General features: G+C 42.8%; 3 protein-coding genes across 3 annotated transcripts; 2 read left to right on the top strand and 1 right to left on the bottom strand.

Annotated features, from left to right (window-relative positions):
• Positions 1-1,540: 1,540 nt before the first annotated feature.
• LOC136464772 (thioredoxin-like 3-2, chloroplastic) lies at positions 1,541-4,318 on the top strand. Its single transcript, XM_066463721.1, has 5 exons — positions 1,541-1,911; positions 2,714-2,788; positions 2,886-2,952; positions 3,492-3,509; positions 3,591-4,318. Exons 1-5 carry the CDS (start codon positions 1,595-1,597, stop codon positions 3,687-3,689), a joined length of 576 nt encoding a protein of 191 aa, XP_066319818.1. The 5' UTR covers positions 1,541-1,594; the 3' UTR covers positions 3,690-4,318.
• Positions 4,319-5,042: 724 nt separating this feature from the next.
• LOC136467947 (pumilio homolog 3-like) lies at positions 5,043-10,914 on the top strand. Its single transcript, XM_066466793.1, has 11 exons — positions 5,043-5,320; positions 5,842-6,543; positions 6,978-7,812; positions 7,905-8,463; positions 8,547-8,688; positions 8,803-8,910; positions 9,021-9,233; positions 9,319-9,429; positions 9,781-9,975; positions 10,108-10,282; positions 10,390-10,914. Exons 2-11 carry the CDS (start codon positions 5,908-5,910, stop codon positions 10,419-10,421), a joined length of 3,006 nt encoding a protein of 1,001 aa, XP_066322890.1. The 5' UTR covers positions 5,043-5,320; positions 5,842-5,907; the 3' UTR covers positions 10,422-10,914.
• Positions 10,915-11,058: 144 nt separating this feature from the next.
• On the bottom strand, positions 11,059-16,114 carry LOC136467948 (P-loop NTPase domain-containing protein LPA1-like). Its single transcript, XM_066466794.1, is given in 9 exon segments — positions 11,059-11,712; positions 11,845-11,952; positions 12,161-12,901; positions 13,035-13,454; positions 13,925-14,006; positions 14,247-14,530; positions 15,486-15,650; positions 15,744-15,834; positions 15,836-16,114. Coding segments are annotated over 9 exon segments (2,193 nt in total). The 5' UTR covers positions 15,871-16,114; the 3' UTR covers positions 11,059-11,445.
• Between the last annotated feature and the right edge of the window lie 8,873 nt (positions 16,115-24,987).

Here is a 24,987-nt window from a genome sequence, read left to right as displayed (position 1 = left end):
CCCAACGTGTTCAGAGAACATGTAGCCGGCATGGGTTTAAGGGAAAGCCTATAATTCCTGGACAAAAGAAGACTCAAAGATAAGTATCTATTTCAGAACAGAGTGGTGTGTTGTAACTGTTAAATCTATCGGCAATGGACCGTGACGATGAGACATGCTCTATACGCTAATCTATAATGGAATGAACAAAAGTGAATGATATGAAAGTAAAAAATAGAAAGAGATCAAGGGGGGTTGCTAGATTGATCTCTAATCCTAACTGGACCCAATGGCTTAGCTATGCCTTTGATTCGTGCCCTGATCGGGGGCGCCCAGCCCATCATGGCTGGAGGGCCCCTGTCACCCTACGCTATAAAAAGAGGTGGGGGCCGGTGGCTCTAATCACGAGGTTGACCTGAGCCGAGTTCTCCACCGACACCTAAACCCTAATCCGATCTAGAGGGCGCGCAGCCAGTGACGGGAAGCCACCAGCTGCGCCGCCACCGTACTACACTGCCTTCACCGCTGTCGCCACCGCGCATCACCGATGCCGTCTTCACCGCCCGTCGCTGCCCTAGCGCAGACATCGACTCCATGGCAGACGCTAACGGATCTTCCACCACTATGGTGTCAGGTTTGACACGTTCATCTACTACCTCTCACTTTCTCTCGTTCTACCTGCTCTAGTAGACGTTCTAGGTTTCGTGATACTATTCGACACAAAGTAGCCCCTCGAATCTAATCTCTAGTACGATCTAGATTGCAACACTGCAGAGGTACTTTGGGCCACGTCTAGGGCCGTGGCCCTAGGCCATATTCGTCTCTGCGTGTTGAGGATTTAATTTACAACTTTTTATATACAAACCTTAAAAAAACGTTTACGCATCAGACTGAAACTTGGTCCATCTGATCTGTAAAAATATCCCAGTCCTGGTCCCAAACATTCTTCACAAGTTCATTTGTAACCAAACTGCTCTTGTAGTCATGTTCCATTGGATTTCTTACCATGTAGAAGAAACCTTACAGCCCTTTTCCCAATCTTGTAACAGTACGTAAAGCTTCTTCTCCCCTCCCGATCTCCATGTATTCCGTTCAATTTTTTTTTGTGTGTGTGAACGAATATATTTGTTTTTTTTTTGCGATAAAAGAAAAATTATATTAGATAATAGCTAGGTACATCGACACGTTACCAGCACTCTGGATTACACAAATATCCAAAAACTGATTTTCATTTCACGTGTCCGAATCTACTATACGAAAACAATGGATTTGTGAAGTTAGTTTTGAACACGTGTTGCAATTTTCTCAAATTTTCCCAAGTATTATGATTTTTACCGAACCCTTTACCGAATTTTATATTAAATTATACTAGCATATTGAATAATAAAATTTTGGTTATTCATTTCCTGAATTTATTTGGGTCCGACACAGATGAGAAAGCCTGTGCAAGGTTTTCCTGTTCTTTCTGGTAGTACTGGGCCCACACGCAGTGGCACACAGGTTGGCGAAGAGGAGAACAGAAAACAAGTGCGGCTTTCTTCATTAGCAGCGACAGGTAAAAACTAAAAAGTCAAAACGAACGGAGGTCTCCACGTTTCTTGCTCCCACGCCGGCAATGGCCGCCACCCCAGCCCACGCAGCAGCAGCCGCCGGCGGCGGCGAAGCGGCGCTGTCCCACGGCCGAACTGGAGTCCGTCCGGGTCCGGCCCCATCCCGTCTCGGCTTCCTCGCCAAACCGTCCTCCCGGCGGGCCGCGATCTCTCTGCTGCCGGGGCCTCGCCGCGCGGCTCCGGCGGCGGCCGCAGCCAGGGAGAGGGTCGCGGAGGAGGAGGGGCCCGTGTGGGTGGAGCTGGATCCCGTCACCAGCGAGCAGCAGCTGGACCGGGTCCTTGCGGACGCGCAGCAGCTCGACATCCCCATCGTCCTGCTCTGGTACCCCCCACTTTCCTGCGCTGGATTGGATTGTGTCTGTAGAGCGGCTGCGGTAACGTTGGCTCGTAATTTCTCCGGTAGGGAGATCATGGTCGTGTATGATTGCGTGGTTAGCAGATTTTGGTTGTTTGATTAGGCAGTCATTTCTGGAGTGCAAATTTAGCACCTTGGGCGAGTGAAAGAGGGACAACTTTGTCCATTTGCTCGTAGGTTCACTTATTTACATGGCCCGGTTTGGTGTCATTGCGGTTGAGGAATGGATTTCATCGTCGTATTGCATGGAATGATAAATGCATGACAGTGGCCTTTTCCTGAATCTACCTTTTTGTCTGTTCCTGATTTCCATTTCTATCTGCTTGTTTCTACTATATGGGCAGTAGAACTGCTATTTATGGCCGAGGGAAAAATATAAATGTTAGACCAAACTTCATTTGTTTTTTCTTCAGTGCATGAGTTGCAGCCTATGGTTAGATTATGCTCTCTTGTAGTATCTTTACCATGTAAATAAATAGCAGCGCCATTGTTGAATTTGATATTCATATGTCTCTCTCTTCACTCAAAACAAAAAGAAAACTCATATGTAGGATTCAAGGAAAATACTTCAACTATACGTTTTTTAACGTAGCAAGATGCGTGATCTGTATCAATTTCAACCAATCAACCATAGGTCCTTTATACTATAAAGAAATATGCTACCAATATGGAACTGTATTTTGAGTAATTTCTATAGTTGCGTCTGTCAAAACTTTCCCCTAATATATGTCAGCTTATGCACAAATTCATACTAGTCTGTGTTATGAAGGATGGCGAGTTGGTGCAGAAAATGTATATATCTGAAACCTAAGCTTGAGAAGTTGGCAGCAGAATACCATCCAAGGTTAGAGAGTTTTTAACCCCTAGATTGACAAGAAGTACTGTGGCTGTTTTTTTTTTTCTTGACAAATTGATGATCTCTGTTACAACATAATATGCAGAATCCGGTTCTACTGTATCGATGTGAATTGTGTTCCACAAAAGCTTGTAAACCGTGCTGGAGTAACAGTAAGTCTACCCTTGCACTGTATGTACACCCAATTATACTTAACTTTATGCCATTCGTAGATTTTTTTTTCCCACACAAGGAACCCCCATTTCCATTAATGCGTAACAGAAATACAGATGTTTTGAACATGAAGAGTAAGAAAGAGAGCAGAAGCATCCGACCAGCTAGATTAAAGCTAATTATACCATTCGTAGATGTATCTTTTTTTTCACCAGTAAGCTTCTAGAATTCCTTTCTTGTGCTTCTTTCCCTGTTGTGGTTGAAACTGGAAGCCTCAGCTTTATTGGCCCTGGAAACTTTGATGTCAGTTGCCGGCTTTGTGCAACTTGCACCTAAATGTTTCCTAGCCTTATCCTTCAGCATTGGTATTAGAGTACAATATCAAATATTCTCCCATGATGCATTTGGTCTCATCGTTAGCTTATCTGCAGCAACTACGTGCATACACAAGTGACAAACCGGATCCCCTAGTATATTTGTTAAATTAACACACACCTTTTGTCCAACTTGTGCAATCTGTACCGCGGGGCTCGAGCAGAAGATGCCTTCTATACAGGTACAACTGAAGCTTGTTCCCTTGTCCATGGTTTCTATCCCGCTACTGTCTATCCTGAGGACGGTCCTTTGTCCTATGCAGTTGTGGAGCGACTCCCAGAAACAGGCGGAGGTGATCGGCGGGCACAAATCTTGGCTGGTGATTGATGATGTCCGGAGGATGATCGAGCAGGAGGAATGATCCGGCGTGTCTCTTAGCGCAGCGATCGTGTGCAGATGATGATAATTAAGTATTACAACTTGCTCAAAGTCATAGATTGGGCCATACGCTTGGTCAGTCTCGTATCGACATATTAGGAATCATCCATGATCAGAGGTTTTGAAAATCATCGGTTCATCGTGCATAAACACTCAGGGTAGGACTCCCTGGTGTCAGAATCAGAAAGTAGTGAAGGAATTGGGCTCCCAGTTGCTGCATGCATTCCTGCGTTGTCCTTGATGTATCCATGTGTGTGTATTAACTGGAACCTGCTGTATCAGCAATAATACAATACGGCAAGACTTATTGCCTGTGTACTGACTGGCCTTGATATTAGCCACTGGATCTGGATGGTAGCAGTGTGGTTCCTAGTAGATTACTCATTCACCCATTCATCATCAGAATCGGATATAAAGATAGCTTAGTGAGTACTATCTTTGTATTAGGCTTTCCAAAATAACACTAGTCTTGTTTGCAAATAATACTAGCATGTACTAGCTTTGTTCTTGAATTATGAAGAGACAATCGGCTGGGAAGTGGCAGCAGGTTCCCCTGTTTGCTTGGTCTGCTCCTGCATATACTATTGTAATTATAATATATATACCATGTGCCTGCCCGAGATTGATGAGAAATATGTATCTTTTTCTCAACCACAAACAATGCGCAGTGCCTTTTCTTGCGCCGTGTTTTCTTAGCGCCATCACAACCTCGCCACTTTCTTGTGTCTGTCAGTTTCGGTGTTAGTATTTTATAATCACAACGCATTAGGCAAAGTTAACCTCTCGATTGTCAAGCTATCATTAATTATTGTCGTCGTCATCATCCTTTCCTCGTTTGACTTGCCCGTCAATCGGAGTAGCAGAGATACATATGGATTTTTCATGGACCCACCTGTCAGCCACAGCTCCGACAAGTAAGGAAAATAACACAACACAGAAACTTACCATCGGTAACATACGTTTTTTTTTTTCTGAAAACGAACAGCAACACATTGAAACAGAACAGAGAGAGATATAAACCATCTCTTTTTTAACCAGGAAAAAAGGAATATTTTTAAAAGATTTTGTCGATTTCCAAAATTGTCGCTGTGTTCTTCAAGATGTGTACTGCTGCGTCATACTCACATATATACGTACACCTCATCTGCCTTTATGATCTGCAAGGTAGCGATAGAGGACGAGTACCTGGCGCCTGACGGCCGGCCGGCCTATGCACAAGCGCAATACGGCGCTTTGAGATTCGTGCAGCGGGACATCCGACGCCTGGGAGCAGGTGGGGGGGCGGGCTACCGGTCTCCAGGAAGAAAAGGCCACACGTCGCTTTCCGCCTCCGCCTCCGCTCCCTTCCTTTCCCATTCGTCTCGCTCTCGCTCTCGCCTGCCGCTTCGCCTCGCTCCGGCCGCAGCAGCCGCCTCCGCCCTTCCCTCCCTCCGGAAAATTCCCCAATCCACCCCTCAAACCCTAAATAAATCCTCGATCGGCGCGCGCGGGAATCCAGCCACCGTCGGATGGGACCGCGGCCGGCGGCTCCGTAGTGGATTGGAGGCGCTCGGTTCGCGGAGGTGAGGCTGCCTGTTTCATGCTGCTGCTACGGCGGCGGCGCCCGTTCTAGAGGTGAGATCGATTCTCGGCGGTGTCGCGTAGGTTCCCGATCGGTTCCTCGGGTAGGGGTAGGACTGCCATGCCGTGTTTGTATTTTTGTTTGGTTCCGTTTTATCTATCTATATCTATAATATCTTAGTTGGGCTAGGGAATGAATGTTTGGGTGTTTCCTCCGCGGATTAGGATGTTTTCCCATCAAGTTTTGTCCGGGAGTCTCCTGCAAGTTAGGTTTCCAGTGGCTTAGTGTTTTGGTTTGGTTCTTGTTTCTTCTGTCCAAGGTAACTTGATGCGCCAGCTCCCTGTACTTCCCTTAAAAGCGGTACTTATAAACCGGGTTCTTTTTAATACAATTAACGGAGGAACTTGGGATTCAAACGATTTCATGTGTTCTGTAATCATGATTTCTCATAAAGATGCATCGATCATTCTTCCAGTTCAATTTTCATGCATACCTTCGGATTACAACTCGACTCTATACAAGCTTTGCAGAAAAAAAAAAGACAGTACTGATCACCATCTGCTTACTGGTTTAGGATTGAACGAAACCAAGAAGGAAGGAAGGAAGGAAGGAGATTGGAACAGAGGCAGGCGCTTCGTCGATGGCTCCATCTCAAGCGGCGGCGGCTGGCCCCACCTTTGAGGACCTCGAGCGTGACCTGCAGGCAGTTCTCATGGACCAAAACCACACGCCCCCCTCGGACGAGCTCAGCATGTTCCGCAGCGGCAGTGCTCCCCCAACAGTTGAGGGCTCACGCACGGCCATTGGCGCGCTCTTCTCTGGTCCGCCGCTTCCTGCCAACAACCTTGGTGGTAGCGGCAGCGGGGCTGGTGCTGGCCTTGACATGCTCACTGAGGAGGAGATACGGTCGCACCCAGCATATCTATCGTACTACTATTCTAATGAGCACCTCAACCCAAGGCTTCCGCCACCAATGGTCTCCAAAGAGGACTGGCGTGCGGCGCAGCGGTTCCAGGCTGTGTCCGGAGGTATCGGGGATAGGAGGAGGAGGCCTTCGGAGGTCGGAAGTGGAAACTCGCTGTTCTCGGTGCAGCCAGGCCGTGAGGTTGGTGGAGAGAAGGCGCTGCTGAGTGATAGAATGGGGAGGGGTGAAAGGAATGGGCTTGCACGGCAGCAGTCATCAGAGTGGCTTGGGAGAGGCGCCGATGGGCTCATCGGCTTGACAGATGTCAGTGGCCTTGGGTCTCGGCGCAAGAGCTTTGCTGATGCATTGCAGGTTTGGAGCATATTTCATCGTTGATTTTGATTTCATTTTGTTGCTGTAGTTACGTCTTCAGTAGAAGCACACATTGTTGTTGAATGGAATTATATTACCCATCTTCAGTATAAGCAAACATTTTATTTTTCCTCAGCGACTGCATAGTGAAATTCTCTTTTGAACCGTTTGGGACGGAATGCATATGTGAAATTAGCAGATTATTCACAAATCATACTTCTAGTAACATTAAAATCCACCAGAGTTGTGTTCACTGCTGAACTTGATGGAGGTGATTGTATTTTTTTTTTTTTTTTGTGCCTGACATTATCATATGAAACTTCGCGCACAGATATTTATAGGCTACTGCTACAATTTAGCACCACTATATCTATTACTGTGTTTTTCATTTTGTTTTGTTTTCTTATTCTCATCTGCAATTGTTTCAATGGCAGGAAAATATTAGCCGTCCTGCTGCTACAGTCGGTCATCTTTCACGTTCTAATAGCCGTAATGCTCTTGAGGGCCCAACTCCAATCAGATCATCTGATTCACCCAAGCCACAACTGCAGAATAGATCAGAATCCATGAATGGCCTGCGATCTGGATCCACTTCACCCAGTCTGGTCAGGGTCCAAAGTCTTGGTTCTTCAATGTCTCATACCTTTGCTTCTGCAGTAGGTTCATCTATCTCAAGAAGCACCACCCCTGACCCCCAGCTGATACGGAGAACTCCAAGCCCTGGCCTTCCTCCAGTTGGAGTTCGGATGGGGAATTCTGATAGAAAGGTTGAAGCTGCAGCTGTTGCTTCACTTAATCATGACGCTGCTGACATTGCGGCAACTCTGTCTAGCTTAAGCCTATCTGGAAATAGGATGTCGAATGTGGAAAATGATGTTCAGAATCATGTTTATCAGAACTTTGGTGACCAGGCAGATGTGCTGTTTAATGTACCAAAGGAACATAGGCAACTTTCACCACAAAATTTAACTCAAAATACCGATGAAGACTCGCTTAATGCCCCTGAATATGCAGTTTTTCCAAATGGGGGGAGTAACTTCCGTAATTTGCATGCTAGTAAGCTGACATCTCATAGCAATAGCAAGTTCCCTATGCAGTCACCACACGGTAATGCGAACAAGAAAGGATCTTTGATGAGCTCAGCTGGATCAGTTTCTCACTACCAGAACTTGAATGGTGATAGCCATGGCATTGATGTATCTGGATGGCATATGAAGACTCATGCAGGCGGTTTTACTTCATCCATGCTGAATAATCAACTGAATCCTGGTACCCTTAATCCCTTTCCCCATCTCTCTTCCTCTCCCCTTGCCTGTCTGTCGTTCACTCACTCACCTTTTGAACCATGTTTTCATGTCCAGATGGTGACTATGGCAATGTTCTTTCGAACCATGGGGGATCGAGTTATCAGGGCCAACCAACAGAGACAATGTATGCACAATACGTGCAGGCAAACCCTGATTCCCCCCTTGGTGCTGCTGCAAGCCTGAGTCCTTTCCAAGGGAGGGGGTTTACTGGTTCAGGACACTTGGATGGTCCTGGATACCAAAAAGCTTACCTTGGGTCATTATTTGCCCAGCAAAAGCGACAGTATGGGATGCCATACCTGGGCAAGTCTGGTGCTCTTAATCAAAATATCTATGGCAACGATCCTGCATTTGGCATCGGAATGACTTATCTAACAAGCCCACCATCCAGTCCGTATATCTCATCTCCTCAAGGCCATGTCAGGCAAGGAGATGGACTGACTCGACTTCCAGCCATGGTGAGGAACTCTGCTGGAGGATCCATGGGATCATGGAATTCAGAGAATGGTCTGATGGATAATGATTATGGGTCCTCCCTGCTGGAGGAATTCAAAACTAACAAAACCAGATCTTTTGAGCTGTTAGATATTGTAGGCCATGTGGTAGAGTTCAGGTACTATTTCCTTGGAATTCCAACAGAGTCAAGTTCATTTGTTTTGATTTGAAGCTAATATGGTTCTCTCTTTGACCTTTCAGTTCGGATCAGTATGGGAGTCGCTTTATACAGCAGAAACTAGAAACTGCTTCTATTGAAGAGAAGAATATGATTTTTCCTGAGATACTTCCCCAGGCACGTACTTTGATGACTGATGTTTTCGGGAACTATGTTATACAGAAGGTGAGCAACCTCATTTGGAACAGAATGAGTCTGGTTTGTTTTTCGACGATTTGCATATTCATTTTTATAATTGAGAGCTTAGTTTTTTAATTAGTAATTGCTTGAGTTTGGCAGTTCTTTGAATACGGAACTGAAACACAAACGAAGCAACTGGCAACCCTGCTCAAGGGTTATGTGTTACAGCTGAGTCTTCAAATGTATGGCTGCCGGGTGATTCAGAAGGTTTGTATACTGCTACAAGCAATGTTTCCACCCTATTAGTTTAAATCCCAGTCATCTAGTGATCAAAATAACTTCTGCGGAGGCTTAGGAGGGTACTTGTTTTTCTGTAGGCTTTGGAAGTTGTTGAAGTGGAACAACAAACACAAATGGCTTTGGAACTTGATGGATCTATCATGAGATGTGTTCGTGATCAGAATGGCAACCATGTTATTCAAAAATGTATAGAATGCATCCCTCAGGAGCGGATACGATTTATCATTTCTGCCTTTTACGGACATGTGGTGGAGCTTTCCATGCATCCCTATGGTTGCCGTGTTATTCAGGTGCTACATCGGCTCCTCTGGTTTTGCCATCTTTTTTTTATATATAGAGAGAGATTTTTTTAAATGTGTTCTTGCATATCGCCAGAGGGTATTGGAGCATTGTGATGATGAAAGCACACAAAATGCCATGATGGAAGAGATCATGCAGTCTGTGGTTACTTTAACAGAGGACCAGTATGGTAATTACGTAATCCAGGTAACTGTCTATTCATTTCCTGTTCTTTTTTCTGATAAAGGCACTGAATCGTTCTTCTGTCAATCATTTTAGCACTATCTCTTGTGCCTATTAGCTTGCGTATGTCTCATAAGTCTTGTCTATTATGACCAAGTTTTCTAGCTTCTTGTTGAAAATATGTATGATACTTAGAAGTGGCTTTATTTATTGTTGCTTAATAAGTGGTATTTGACTTTCAGTCGTTTTCTTTTGTTTTAGAGTGTTGTATTATGTTATGATATTCTGTATTGACTTGCCGTTGCCTTACGCTTCATGTTGGTTCATCCCATTTTTGAGAAATAGCTTTTTATAATCCCATTTTTTGTTTTGCAGCATGTCTTGCAGCATGGGAAACCAGAAGAGCGTTCTACTATAATTACACAACTCGCCGGACAGATAGTGAAGATGAGCCAGCAGAAATTTGCTTCTAATGTTGTTGAGAAGTGTCTTACTTTTGGTAATCCTGAGCAACACCAGATTCTGATCAATGAAATGCTTGGCACAACTGACGAGAATGAGCCATTACAGGTTTGTCAACAATTGGACTGAGCTTGCTTTTTTTTAAAAAAAACGGCAGTACCGGGGTCTGCTGCTGCAGGGTTGAATTCCATGCATTCTAAGTTTCTAACAACACTTGTAATGTGAACTTATGTTCTCCAGGCAATGATGAAAGACCAGTTCGCAAACTATGTGGTGCAGAAGGTTCTAGAGATATGTGATGACCAGAACCGTGAATTGATTCTTTCCCGTATCAAGGTGCACTTGAATGCACTGAAAAGATACACCTATGGGAAGCATATTGTGGCACGTGTTGAGAAGCTTATTGCCGCAGGAGGTAAATAAATCCAAGACCCAAGGCTACTGAAAACCATTTGTCCTTGTCATTTGATCTTTTGACCACTGACCATTTGCATGTTGGTTGTGTTTCTTATCATCTATCAGAACGGCGCATTGGTGCCCCATCCTCCTGCTGAGATGGCAATGGTTAGGTTACAGAATAACACCTGTACAGACAGACAGAAGATAGCGAGGCCTAGCTTTTTACCATTACCAGTAGTCGGTAATATTGAGCGAGTACAACCGCAGAAGTTAAAAAAGGCTCCCGAATCCTTTGATGTAAATAAAGGAGAGCCTCTGGAAATAAATAAAAAAGAATGAAAAAAGATGAAGAGATTTTTCTTGTCCTTGAGGAAAGTTGTATATTTGTATGGTTTATTTTCCCCTCTTGAAGCAGCAGGATAAAGAAGTGCAGAATATTGTGGAAGAAGCAAAGCAATTAGCAGAAGGATAAAGGTTTTAGGATCAATAGATGATGGGAAGCAAGGACAGCTGTAGGTTATCCTTTTTCCTTGGGTTTCATCAGTCATTGTATATAAGTAAGGTTCATGGTGATGTTAATCTCTGTAAAGCCTGCCTTCAGTTTACTGACATTTTTCTGAAATCAAAACAAATGCATGTTTTCTGGTACTAGTCAAATGCCAGCATCTGAGCAGCTCTTCAAATATCAGTTTCTCACCAATCAACGTTGGCATAATGTTAATCAAATGTTGTAGTTAACCTTTATAGATGACGCATCAATGGCATAATGTTCGGAACTTCGTGCAAATTTTCATTCGTGTTACTATATTGCTCAACCATAGGACATGTATGTATGACACATATTTTAGCCACGTGAGGTGACTTTATTAACAGAAGGGGTCTTATTTTTTTCCCCCAAGGATACATATTTGCCCTTGCTCGGAACATTATTTTGCCAAAGATAATACTCCTACTACAGGGTATGATAGAGCATGGTTGCCTGTACAAAGCATCAGGTCCTCTGTTTTCAGCCAAGTGAGGGCATTTTGTAGTTTGGACAGGTACATGATACAAAGCCACAGCCACCAGTATACACTCTACAGCACAGCTCACAGCATCACAAAAGCAGATGCCCAAGAAACGTATCACCCGCTGGGACCAGCGCAGCGTGTCGCCGGCCTTCTCTTCACCCCAGTGGCGCTATGACGCGCATGGCATTCTAGTGCCAGCTACCTCCTTGGACATTTTCAGGAACAGGTCCAGGTTGTGGTGGTACCGGCGGTTTATGCCATCATCTTCAGCTGCCACACTCCCATGGATGCTCTCCGGGGCTGGTGAGTTCTTGGTTTTGCTCACAGCTTCCTCGTCGTCGGACCAGTCGCCATTCTCCATCACATCGCGCATGGCTAAGTCCTCATATTCCTCATCCGACTTGGTTGAGTGCTCGTCCACAGAGCCTGCATCTATCTGCAAGTATCCAGAGATGCGAGAGAACATTCAGCGTCATCTCCAATTTTTCAGTGTATTGGTGTGGTGAAACTAGATACGGAAAAAACAAAACCAAGTTGTTGAACACTGCAAGAGATAAATCGCCCATACCTCGTGCATGTCCTTTTCTTCATCAGTTAGGTCTTCATCAGTTTCAGCATCACGAGGGTCGTCAGCTTCTTCTTCTTCGCTGCCATAGACTGAGTAGTCCTCCATAAGCTGGCAAGGTTAAAGCATCTGTTAGTTTGCCGGACCTGCATATGGCATATCGTTTCGCATGTGAAAAAAATCTGAAGTTCTCTATAATAAATAAGGTTGTGCCAAACCCTCTAGTGTCTGCAGTAGATGCTGTAATATTTCCAACAGAAAAGGACACTCAGAGTTTGACATGCCACTAAAATCATAATTCTGGTAGACCAGGGCATACCTCCTTCGAAGTGGAATCTGACATCTTTGGCGAACTGCAGCATGACGAATAATTTCTACCACCAGTCTCTATGCTATCAGCCCTCAGGTCTTCTACACTCCCAGTATGGCTGGTTCCACCCGTGTCACTCATCCAGGCACTGATCCCAAAAGGACCAAACTGGAGATTAACTGCCTCTGCCTTCCCAATTTGTGAGGCATCCAGCATAGGATTTTCAGCAGACTTCTTGCTGTTTGTGATACCATTAAGATCCCCATTGCCATCACTCGCACCTACATGCCAAGCTTTGGTGACAGAACCATCAGTGTTAAGGAGTGCCATCAGATTCCTTGAAGACCCCTTCCTTTGGATCAACTGAAACATGCCCTTAGAACCCAAGGTGTTAGCTGCACGCTGGTTCCTGTATTCCTCATCCACTACAGCAACAGTGTTTGTGTTGAGGTCATACAGTTGCTCCCCGGCTGCTCGCCGGCGAAGACAGCTGAAGACTGTGGCATGTATAGCAGCCACACTCTGGTCAACATTGGTGTTGTTGATCTTCGGCACAAGATGCTTGTCAGCTCGGTTGCATAGGTATTCCTGGATAGCTCTAATATTTCGGATGTATTTGATGTATCTGTTCTTTGCTGGGTCTAGAGTCATGTACTTTGCACGTACAGCAAATCGTTCCATGTGTTTCTCCTCATTTGTAATGTATACCATAAATGGTATTATGGAAGGATGTTTCTTCATTAATCCCATCTGTTAGTTAACAATAGAAGAAGAGTTTAATCAGTGGCCAGGAGAAATGAGATATATAACTAAATGATGCAAAATAGCATAAACTAAAAAAATTTATCAAATACCCCTGCGCTGTTTCTTGACTAATACGTACCACAAAGTTAAGGCTTAGATGCACTCCTTCGACAATCACAGATTCTTTCTGTTCTTCCCAGGATGTAATTAGCCTGTCAAGGCTGTCGATCACCATCTCGCTTTGCGCCTTGTAGCCTTCTACTGCCATTTGCTTGTTGCCAATCAATTCAGCTCTAGGAGGTAATTCTGAGGATCCTTGCTGAGATTTGTTGTCTGAAGTCACATCTTTGCCTCCACTGGTATTTGGATGAGAAACAACTGTGGGTTTATTTGCCTTGCGCTTTGCCTTTGCCTGAGCAACTGCAATAGGATCTAAATATTCGCCTGCATGGTAGGTTGAGGCATAGAGAAGAGGATTTTGTTTTTCATCTGCAAAGCCTCTCATCATATGTCGTATGGAATCAGTAGAAACTACTGTCGTGATACCCAACCTACTACCCTGGTGAACAAAAAAATAAATCAAGGACTCAGGAATTGTTCATTTCATTCATTTATTTGACGAAAAAACAACAAAGCCTTTCTAGTCCCAAGCAAGATGGGGTTGTCTAGAGTTGAAACCCAACATGAGCATCATTTCAAAAAAAAAACCAACACGAGCGCCACATTCATTTCTGAGTTTGATAAAAAAAAAGTTCTGAAAGCAACTAAACAGTAAGTGAAACTAAAAGGGGTTAGATGCTTCGAAGTTGATTGTTTATTATGGACACTTGTTATTAAGCGTGTGTTTGGATTGGAACCTGAGCCATGCTGTGCCGGCCAGGCAGCAGATCCACACCAGGTGTCTAGAATCGGACATCTGAGCAAGCTGCCTGGACCAGGCTGTGGTGGCCAAATTTACTGGATTGCTGATATGGTACAAAAATTGCTAATCCTGAAATGGACAATTGTTGTAGATGATATTAAACATACCAGCAAAGATGATAAAGTGGACTTGCCACATCCGCTTGTCCCACACAAGAGTATTGTCACCGATTCCTTTCTCTCTTTAATTCTGATAAGAACAGTTGGAAAGGAAAAAAAAGGAAATGTTACAAAAAAAGGAAACATTATCAATTACTTTCAGGTTGCTTTGGAGTGGCTGTGATAAATTGTTGAGGGTTAAATACATTGATTCTGTTACGACAAATATCTTTGACTTAAATAAGGAATGCCAAACATGCATGGAAATTGATGTGATGGATATGTGCATTAAATGGACAGATACATACAGTTGATAAGCAAGTTGTTTTACCTGCAAGCCAGAAGCAGGTCAGCTTTCTGGTTGGGTCCGACATACTTGTACAAAGAGAGGGCATCACATACAACACTTACAAACACCTCTCTTGAAACAACAACAGTAGTCTGGTTCTTGTATAATTCAAACGGTATGCTGCTATTGCTTCTCTCCAACATTTTTGGAGTATCTGTACCATCTCCAAGGCCAAGGCCAGGATAATTTTCTTGTTTGGTTGCCCCATCTGACTTTGATGCAGCCAAGAATTCACTCTTCATCACATTGAATACTCTCTTGCTAATCTGTTGTGGCAACAAGGATTTTTTTTTAAAAAAAAAGAGGTTTATTACCATAGCAAGTCTAGAAAGGAACAGCAGCTCACACAAGTCTGCAGAGAAGTAGGTATGACAAGTCTTGTAATTGATTTCATACTCAGCCCAATTGGACCGTCAGGAACCAAAGATGTCAACCAGTTACCAGCCATGACCCAATCAGAGCAAAAATAAGGGGCGTCGAGTGGGAACCTGATACCCATTCCAAGTCAATTGCCAGATACTGTCTAGAATCGTGTACCCATCAAAGTAGGGTCCGAAAGCAAAAAGATCATGCATCATGGGAAGGCAATACAAAAATGCGTCTACATCACATAACATGGCGTTGTCTTTGTCAATGGAACATAATAATCCCGAGAAAGCAATAGTAATTCACACCAGCCGAACTAACAGGCAACAGCTGCATGACAGTATATCTTATGATGATAGCGACCTCACAAAGAAGCAAGTAGTATCACTTGGTGATGAACAAGAACAAGAACTAAAGTTGGAATTTTTTCGGTTTCCACAAAACGCAAAATTTGAGCCGATTGGAAGCCTTGGGAGCTCAGCTCAAGCCTGAAAGATGCCCCTCATCTTCCGTCACAGAGACGAAAAGGATAGGGCTTGAGGAGATGGGGATTTTGGTTCGAGCCGGGAACAAATCTGCGCATCAGCAGCAGGAGGCTAAAAGATGCCACCTTTTTTCATGTCAAAATCGCCGATCACAAACCACACATGTCAGCTCAACAGTAGACATGCAGCAAGAGGAGGTGATTCACGCCCAAAGCGCCCACAGAAATTAAGCAGCAAGCTTAGCTTTCGATGCAGGGATCTACCGCACGAGAGGATCAGACAGCCCGGCTCAATCATAGTAGTAACCCAAGCTTAAAGAAAGCTAGGAGCAAAAAGCAAGATCACACGCAAGAGGGAAGAAGAGAGGGACCTTGAAGGCATGGCGAGGCTTGCATCCCATGAGATGCAGGGTGCTCTGCAGCACGGGGCGCGTGTACCGGAATGCCCGGCGGCCCCCACCGTCGGCGACGGCAATGTAGAGCAGCTTGGGCGGCGGCGGCGGCGGCGGCGCCTCCTCCTCCGCCATGTCCCCTACCTGCAACGAGAGGTGCCGGGAGGACGGATCAAGAAACGAACGGTGGCCGGATCAGGGGAGCCGGCGGCGACGGGGGCTTGGCGAGCGGTGGACCTGGAGGGCGGGAGGCGCGGAGGGGGGTTTTGAGGCGCATTGCGGCGGCGGCGGGGCCATGGCGGTGCGGGCAGGGGGGGCGGCGGGCGGCAGGTGTCGTCACGACGTCCACGCCGCGTCCGCGCATGGCGTCCACATGGCCGCCCGCGCGACGCGCGGCCTTGTTCGCTTCCTCCCCCACCTGCTGGCCTACCTTGCTCGGCGTCCCCTCCCCACCTGCTCTTGCCTTCTCTTCTCGGGATGGGTGGGAACGGGAATTGTTTTCTTTTCCTCCTATACTACTAGTTTCGAGGGTTCTTCGAATTTCTTCCCGATTCAATGGCGGTTCTGCCACACCTCCACGCCATTTGCGTGAGAGATCTTTGACTATATATACACAACTTGTTGCAAGGCATGTGATTTGGTACGTCTTTGTTGCTGAAAAACGCAACGCGTATGAGAGATCTGGTCTCATACAAAACCGATGAATCGTATTCGCTTATATGTTTAACAAATAGTCTTACACGCGGCATCCACTAGCAGTTCGATTAGGATGCCTTTGTTATTTTGTTATCTGTACTATAATACTGTCTTCGTTCTAAAAGGTACGATTACAATTCTAGGTTTGGATTGAGTTAAATTTTCTTAATTTATTAAATTTATAGTAAATATTTTATTAATATTTATGGCTCCATGAAAATATATATAATTTAATAACAAATGTTGGTATCGTTAATCTTACTACTCTTTTGTATAGATTTAATTGAGCTTAAATTTGTTTCACTCCTTGAAGTGAGATTTTTTTTCTTTTGACAGAGGAAGTATATAATGCTACTAGGCAAAGTAGATATTTAAGCTTATGCATACATCCAAACAGGCAAAGAGACAAAGGTTAGCCAGTTTCGCAGTTGTTTCATGTCTGCTTAAGTAAATATAATAAGGTTTTGCTTTGGCTAAACTCCCAAGACACTGCATAGAATTGTATGTTGGCAATCTGATCTGTTCCTGGCCAGAGGTCAACTTGTCATGGGTTTAGTGGTACAGATGGAGCATAGGCTTAGGATGTGGCGACTGCGAGCTGCACAACGTGACGACCACCCTTGTTTGTAGCCTTGTTTAATGCAACGACAGGGACAAGAGACAATGTCTCTACTGTTACCAACGCGGCTAAGTAAAAGAAGAAAAAAACACTTTTTTGACGCGGCTTGTAGCTTAATCCTTAGGTTTTAAGCATCTAGGGAAGACGTTATTAGCTTGTACTAGCATTCTTTCTTCTATAAATTACAAATTATTATAGCGTAGTACCAACTAGATAGATTTTTCCACTGGTTTCTAAGAATACACTTAGAGGTACATCCAGCGATAGGGCTTGTGGGGCTCAACAATTGCCCTTGCCACAATAAAATTAAGTAGGCGATGCAAGGACTCTAAGAAGTTATTAAAGATAATTTTATAGGATCTTTGATTTGAAGAATGAGTGAGTCGATCATTTTCTTATTCCGCTTTTTTGTTTGGTCTACCGTCTGCCAAATGAAATAGGTTGATCTATCATCATATCGTTTCTCATAAGCAGTAAGTAGTACTAATATAAGGAATGAAATTATTTCATTAATTTTAAGAAATAAACTCATAATACACCATCTCATTTAAAATGGTTTGATTCCACAAACTAAACATCTTGGAACTCTCTCGATGTGATAAAAAAAACAGTGCTCATATTTTTTTGCACATCGAGAAATATTAACAGATATACTGATTCATGAGTGCTTCATCATACAGTATAGCTTTATTTTGCATTGAAAATTAAATGCGATGACCTTGAGATAGATACGTATAGATAGCATGGGTTGGCCCTCGCTTGTTTCCCTTTGCTTTTTGCGGTGCGTGGCATCGAGTAGCGTTCCCTAGCCAACAAATGAAAAGGAAAGAAATGGACGATGGAGGTGGAGCCGGCCAGAAGTGGTGGATGCGTGGCGTTGGTGGGGTCCCGCCCGTCCGGCGCACCGAAGCCCAGCCCAGCACTAACAGACGGCGTCCGCGGCGCGCCAAAAAAACAACGGTCGTCGCTCCTCCCGGGCACCGGTTCGAGAGGACAGGACGTGTCTTTTTTTTTAAGGAAAAATCCATTTTTGATCATCGAACTTTTGATGAAGTCTGAGAACGACCATCCAACTATAAAACCAGTAATCTTTGACCATTTATTTTCTGAAACCGGACACAAAAGGTTATGGACTGCAGTCCACCTGGTTTTAACGTCACGCCGGTTTTGACGCCAACTACACATGACATTCATAGTTCACATGCTGTCAGGTAAAATTAAGCCATCAGTCAGGCATTACACATCACAATTCCTAATTTAGATGGTAGCAACATGAACTTAAGCCAACAGTCTGGCATTACACCTCACGATCCATAATTCAGATGGTAGCAAAATAAACTTAAGCCAGCATTCTGACATTACACATGGGCATCACAGATACTTCAGATGGCATCACCAGGTGCTGGCAGAAAGAACATAGGGCCTTTGGCTGGTCTTCTAACCAGGAGCTTCTTTGGAGTGGATGGTCCTTGAGCATTCAAACGAACTTCAGCTTTCCCTGAGTTTATAGTGATAGACACACTTGAGCCAGCTTTGGTAAATGACACATTGGAGTGTAGGTGCATAGTTGCTGAACCAGAAGGAGTTGTATCAACTTTGGCACTTGCGGATGTCTTGGCCAATGTAGTTAAACCTCCAGCCTTACAAAAGAAGAAATAAATCATTGAACACACATATTTTATGAGGATCATAAATTGACAATAATGTTACACTGGTTTTGGAACCATACCTTGGTTGTCTTTGTCCTTTTATTCTGTGTACATGGAGTTGTATTTGCTTTTCTCTTCATGGATGCAGCAGTGCTATGGTGAGGTGCACTTGATGAAGTTCCACCTTGTTCTCTTGAAACCTGAGCAGCATTATGGGACTGGCTATTCCTTTTGTCACATGTGGACCTGTTGTGACCAATTTGCATACATTTCGTACACCTGATAATTGTGCCCACCTTTGAGGCCTTTTCAGACTTTGGTTTCTCATGTGCTTCTCTCTTTCTTTCCTTCTTTGACCTACCTGGCATCTTTACATATCTAGGAGCCTTCAGTGGTGTTTTTTCTGAAACAGACCATGCAAAAGAGCCCTTTTACTTGCTTGCCTTTGTCTTTCCTTGAATTTTTTCATCCCTCATCAAGCTGTATTGGTTGTTGGATCCCAGCTCTATTACCACTTGGAACAATGGCTGCACCTAAAAATTCATTGGCTGCATGCACAAGCTGAGTATCCTCTTCTATCTCAGGTCCTTCATCATTCAATTCCTCCTGCACTTCCTGCTCATTCAGTAAGTCATCTTCATCACTTGTCCCTTCCTCCTCTTCATATTCACTGCCTTCGTCACATTCACTCTCTTCCAAAGCAATAGGTTCTTCAACATAGATTTCAGCTACCTCTCCATCCCCAATGGTACCTGCTACCTCTAAGTAGCCTTTGTTATCTAGAAGCAGCCTCAAACAATTGTTGAGCTCTTTCCTAGGAAGAAGCCAATGCAAAAGAGTCCTTTCACTTACATTGCAGTGGTCCTTTAGGTGGCCAATAATCTCAGGCAGGGACACTTTATCCCTATCTATGAAGGAAACCTCCATCCGAGCACCGATGTACTGCACTTGTCTTCCTATTCTTATGAATTCTCCATTGAAATGGAACCGGACTGAAAGATACTCAAATGGATCCATCCCCAGGACACTTTATCACTTGCGTCCTGTCTTCCTATTCACCCCCTCTCTAGCCATTAGGACCTTTCAAGTGGTATCGAAGCCGAGGTCACCGTGATTTAAGGCTTAACAACCTTCGGTGTAAAAATGGCTCAAATCAACAACACCAAGAAGCCACCTTAATTTGATGGCACAAATTATCCCTATTGGAAGGCTAAGATGACAACATATATCAAGGCAATCAATAGGAAGATTTAAAAGGTGGTAGAAACAAAAATTGAGATAGAAGATGAAGAGGCTCCCACCGCTGCCAAAGAATTGCTACTCCAAAACAATGACATTGCTCTTAGTGCCATCCATGATGCTTTGGATGAGAGAACATTTGAGCAAATCAAGAACATTGAGAGAACTCATAAGGCATGGAAGAAATTAGAAGAATCATTTAAGGGCACCAAGGCAATCAAGGGTGCAAAGGCATACATTCTCAAGGATAAATTTGCTAGTTTCAAGATGAAGGAAGATAAGAGTGTGCCGGACATGTTCCATTGGATAGAAGTGATTGTAAATAATCTCAAGGCACTTGGTGAGAAGATAGAGGACAAGGAATTCTCAAATAAGTTCTTGAGATGCTTACTCTCAAGATTTAGTACATTGGTCACTATTCTAGTGAGGTCTGGTTTGGATACAATGACACCAAATCAAATCTTGAGAGATATCATGACCGATGATGCTTATAGAGATGATGATGAGAAGGAAGAAAAGAGGAAGAAAAAAGATGAGAAGAAGGATAAGAAGAAGAAGAGCGTGGCATTCAAAGCCACATCATCCAAGGACAAAGCAAAGCAAGAAACATCAAATGAAGAAGATGAATCATGGGATGATGATGATGATAAGAAGATGGCTCTATTTGTCAAGAGATTTGGTAAGTTCATGGTGAAGAAGGGCTACCGTGCTAGAAGAAAGAAGTCTTCATCCAAAAATAAAGAAGGGTCAAGAAAGTGCTTAAAGTATGGAAGCAAAGATCATCTTGTTGCTCAATGCCCATACAATAGTGACAATGATGATGACAATGAGAAGAACAAGAAGAAGGAAAAGAAGAAAAAGAAAGAGAAGAAGGACAATATGGCCTTCAAGAAGAAGAAGGGTGGTTCATATGCAGTCACTTGGGATAGTGATGCTTCCTCAAGTGATGATGATGATGATAGTGATGATCATAAGACCACCAAGAAGAAGGTTCTTACAAGCATTGCCATCAATGAGAAGCCTTCTCTCTTCGAATCTTCATCATGTTTTATGGCTAAGGCCACTAAGGTACAATCTTATGATGATGAAAGTGATGAAGAACATATTAATGATAATGAACATGAAAAGGAAAATGATAGTGATAATGATGATGATGAACCTACTAAGGATGAATTATTTGACATGCTAGAGGATGCTAAAGAATACTTTGACATTAAGAGAAGGGAATGCAAGAGCTTGAATAAGGAGGTAAAAGCCCTTAAGCAAGCCCTTGATGAGCTCAAAGCAACTCATGAGAAGCTAGAGGAAGCCTATGAGAAGCTTGGCAAGGCTCACAAAAAGCTTAAAAAAGCTTATTCCACTTTGCTTAATAAACAAGATAAAAAGAAGCATGTTGAAACTTGTGATGTAGGTGTAACTTGTGATTTAATTGATACATCACTATCTATGCCTATCATTGTTGCTACTACTAACCTTTCTTGTAGCACTTCCACTTCTACCTCATCTAGTAGTGATGGTCTCACTTATGAGGTCTCACTAGTGGTTGAGAATGAGAACCTTAAGAAGGAGGTCACTAAGCTCACTCATACCTTAGCTAAGGCTTATGGTGGTGAGGACCGCTTGCTTATGTGCTTGGGTAGCTAAAGGGCTTCTCTCTACAAAGAGGGATTGGGCTATACCCCCAAGAAAGGCAAGACGCCCTTTGCTCCTCACAAGACTAGTTTTGTGAAGAACAATGGTCGATTTTACACTAGTTGCAAGCAAGTTGATCACAAAAGAGCAAGGATGCAAAAACAAGAGCAAAAATACTAATATATCCTTCATTAAGCTTGATTCATGCTATATGTTTATTAAGGGTATAAATGGTGTAAAGGCTAAGTTCATTGATAAACTATGGATGGGCTCAAAGAAGAAAGCCATTTTGGTACCAAAGAGCCTAGTGACTAACCTTTAAGGACCTAAGCAAGTTTGGGTATCTAAAAAGAATTGATCTTCTTTTGTAGGTCAATTACAAAGCCGGAGAAAGGCATTAGGTTCTTGATAGTGGGTGCACTCAACACATGACCGATGATGCAAGAATGTTCAACTCAATCAATACCAATGGCAATGATGGTTATGATAGTATCACATTTGATGATAATAGCAAAGGCAAGGTTAAAGGGCTTGGTAAGATTGCAATATCCAATGACATAAGCATATCCAATGTGTTGCTAATAGAGAGCTTGAATTTCAATTTGTTCATTGGTAAATTATGGATGGGCTCAAAGAAGAAAGCCATTTGGGTACCAAAGAGCCTAGTGACTAACCTTCAAGGACCCAAGCAAGTTTAGGTACCTAAAAAGAATTGATCTTCTTTTGTAGGTTAATTACAAAGCTAGAGGAAGGCATTAGGTTCTTAATAGTGGGTGCACTCAACACATGACCGGTGATGGAAGAATGTTCAACTCAATCAATACCAATGGCAATGATGGTTATGATAGTATCATATTTGGTGACAATGGCAAAGGCAAGGTCAAAGGGCTTGGTAAGATTGCAATATCTAATGATATGAGCATATCTAATGTATTGCTAGTAGAGAGCTTGAATTTCAATTTGCTATCCGTGACATAATTGTGTGATCTTGGATTCAAATGCATATTTAGGATAGATGATGTAGAGATCATAAGTGTAGATGGCTCTAATTTGATCTTCAAAGGCTTTAGATATGAGAATCTATACTTGGTTGATTTCAATGCTAGTGAAGCTAAACTATCTACATGCTTGTTCACTAAGTCTACCATGGGTTGGTTATGGCATAGAAGGCTTAGTCATATTGGAATGAAACAATTGAATATATTAATTAAGCATGACTTAGTTAAAGGCTTAAAAGATGTGTTTGAAAAGGATAAGCTTTGTAGCTCTTGTCAAGCCGGCAAACAAGTTGGAAACACCCATCCTAAGAAAAGCATGATGAGCACTAGTAAAGCATTTGAGTTATTGCACATGGATTTATTTGGGCCAACACAATACACTAGTATTGGTGGTAACAAATATAGATTTATGATAGTGGATGACTACACTAGATACACATGGGTATTCTTTCTAGTGAACAAAAGTGATGTATTTACAATATTCAAATCATTTGTCAAAGGCATTCACAATGAGTTTGAAACAACCATCAAGAGAGTTAGAAGTGATAATGGTAGTGAGTTCAAGAACACTAGAATTGATGAGTTATGTGATGAATTTGGAATTAGACATTAATTCTCGGCCAAGTACACACACCAATCAAATGGCCTTGTTGAGAGGAAGAATAGAACACTAATTGATATGGCAAGGTCTATGCTTAGTGAGTATAATATGAGTCAATCTTTTTAGGCCGAAGCTATCAATACGGCTTGCTATTGTAGCAACCGCCTCTATTATCACCGATTGAAAGAGAAGACACCATATGAGCTCTTGAATGGTAGAAAGCACAACATTGCATATTTTCGGGTCTTTGGTTGCAAATGCTATATCTTGAAGAAAAGCACTAGATTGGATAAGTTTGATAAGAAATATGATGAAGGATTCTTACTTGGATATTCCACTATAAGCAAAGCATATAGAGTATGAAATTTGGATAGTGGTACTCTTGAGGAAGTTCATGATGTTGAATTTGATGAAACTAAGGATTCACAAGTAGAGAATGAGAACTTAGAAGATGTTAGAGGCATTCAACTTTCAAATATCATGAGAAACATGAATATTGGTGAATTGAGGCCTAGACAAGTGAATGATGATGAAGATGATCAAGTACAAGTGCTCTCCAACTCAAATGTGCAAGATGATACAAATCAAGCTAGTGCAAGTGACTCTCATGATATTGATCAAGATTAAGATGAGATAGTAGTAAGAAACAAAGCAAGATTAGTAGCACAAGGTTATACACAAGTTGAAGGTCATCTCAACCCAATGATCTAGCAAGTGCAAGCAATCAAGTTCCATTGCTCCAACCAACAAGTATTGCAAGAGATCATCCTTTGGATACAATCATTGGTGATATTTTAAGATGTGTGCAAACAAGATCAAGATTGGCATCATTTTGTGAACACTTCTCATTTATGTCATCCATTGAACCAAAGAAGATAGATGAAGCTTTGAAGGATGTTGATTGGGTGAATGCTATGCATGAAGAATTAAGCAACTTCACAAGAAATCAAGTATAGGAATTAGTAGAGAGACCAAAGGGACACAATGTGATTGTAACCAAATGGGTCTTTAGAAACAAGCAAGATCAAGATGGGATAGTAGTAAGGAACAAAGCAAGATTAGTAGCACAAGGCTATACACAAGTTAAAGGTCTTGACTTTGGAGAAACATATGCCCCGGTTACTAGATTGGAAGCAATTAGAATCTTGCTAGCCTATGCTTGTGCCCACAACATCAAGCTCTATCAAATAGATGTTAAGAGTGCATTTCTCAATGGCTATATCAATGAAAAAGTATATATTGAGCAACCTCCCAGTTTTGAAGATGATAAGAAGTCCAATCATGTATATAAGTTGAAGAAGGCATTGTATGGTTTGAAGCAAGCACCTAGAGCATGGTATGGGAGATTGATGGACTTCCTTCTTTCTAAAGGGTTCACAATGGGCAAGGTTGACACCACTCTTTTCATCAAGAAGATTGGAAAAGATCTATTTGTATTGTAAATCTATGTTGATGACATCATATTTGGATCAACTAATCAAGAATTTTATGATGAGTTTGGAAAGATGATGGCTAATGAGTTTGAGATGTCCATGATTGGAGAGTTGAGTTACTTCCTTGGTCTTCAAATCAAGCAATTAAAGAATAGTACATTTGTGAGTCAAGGCAAGTACATCAAGGACATGATCAAGAAGTTTGATATGATTGATAGCAAAGTCATTAGCACACCAGGAACCAATGACAACTTGGATAGTGATGCAAGTGGAAACATGATGGATCAAAAGTTGCATCGGTCTATGATTGGAAGCCTACTCTATGTGACCGCATCAAGGCCAGATGTCATGTTTAGTATATGCATGTGTGCAAGATTTCAAGCCTCATTAAGAGAAAATCATTTGAAGGCTATAAAGAGGATATTGAGGTACTTGAAGCATACACCAAATGTTGGCTTGTGGTATCCTAAAGGAGCAAAGTTTGAGCTAGTTGGTTACTCCAACTCGAACTATGCGGGATGCAAGGTTGAAAAGAAGAGCACCTCGGGCACATGTCAATTGTTGGGAAGATCACTTGTTTTATAGTCATCAAAGAAGTAAAATAGTATTGCATT

The sequence above is a fragment of the Miscanthus floridulus genome, chromosome 7 (genome assembly GCF_019320115.1).
Source record: "Miscanthus floridulus cultivar M001 chromosome 7, ASM1932011v1, whole genome shotgun sequence".
Lineage (NCBI taxonomy): Eukaryota > Viridiplantae > Streptophyta > Magnoliopsida > Poales > Poaceae > Miscanthus > Miscanthus floridulus.
Note: the sequence above shows the minus strand (reverse complement) of the source record. Positions and strands in the feature narration are given on the sequence as shown.

Bases quoted from the DNA above. Each gene is read 5' to 3' on its own strand.
- LOC136464772 (XM_066463721.1), top strand. From the start codon at position 1,595: ATGGCCGCCACCCCAGCCCACGCAGCAGCAGCCGCCGGCGGCGGCGAA. The intron at 1,912-2,713 runs GTACCCCCCACT...TGTGTTATGAAG, and splicing joins ATCCCCATCGTCCTGCTCTG to GATGGCGAGTTGGTGCAGAA. The intron at 2,789-2,885 runs GTTAGAGAGTTT...CATAATATGCAG, and splicing joins GCAGCAGAATACCATCCAAG to AATCCGGTTCTACTGTATCG.
- LOC136467947 (XM_066466793.1), top strand. From the start codon at position 5,908: ATGGCTCCATCTCAAGCGGCGGCGGCTGGCCCCACCTTTGAGGACCTC. The intron at 7,813-7,904 runs GTACCCTTAATC...TTTCATGTCCAG, and splicing joins GAATAATCAACTGAATCCTG to ATGGTGACTATGGCAATGTT. The intron at 9,430-9,780 runs GTAACTGTCTAT...TTTGTTTTGCAG, and splicing joins ATGGTAATTACGTAATCCAG to CATGTCTTGCAGCATGGGAA.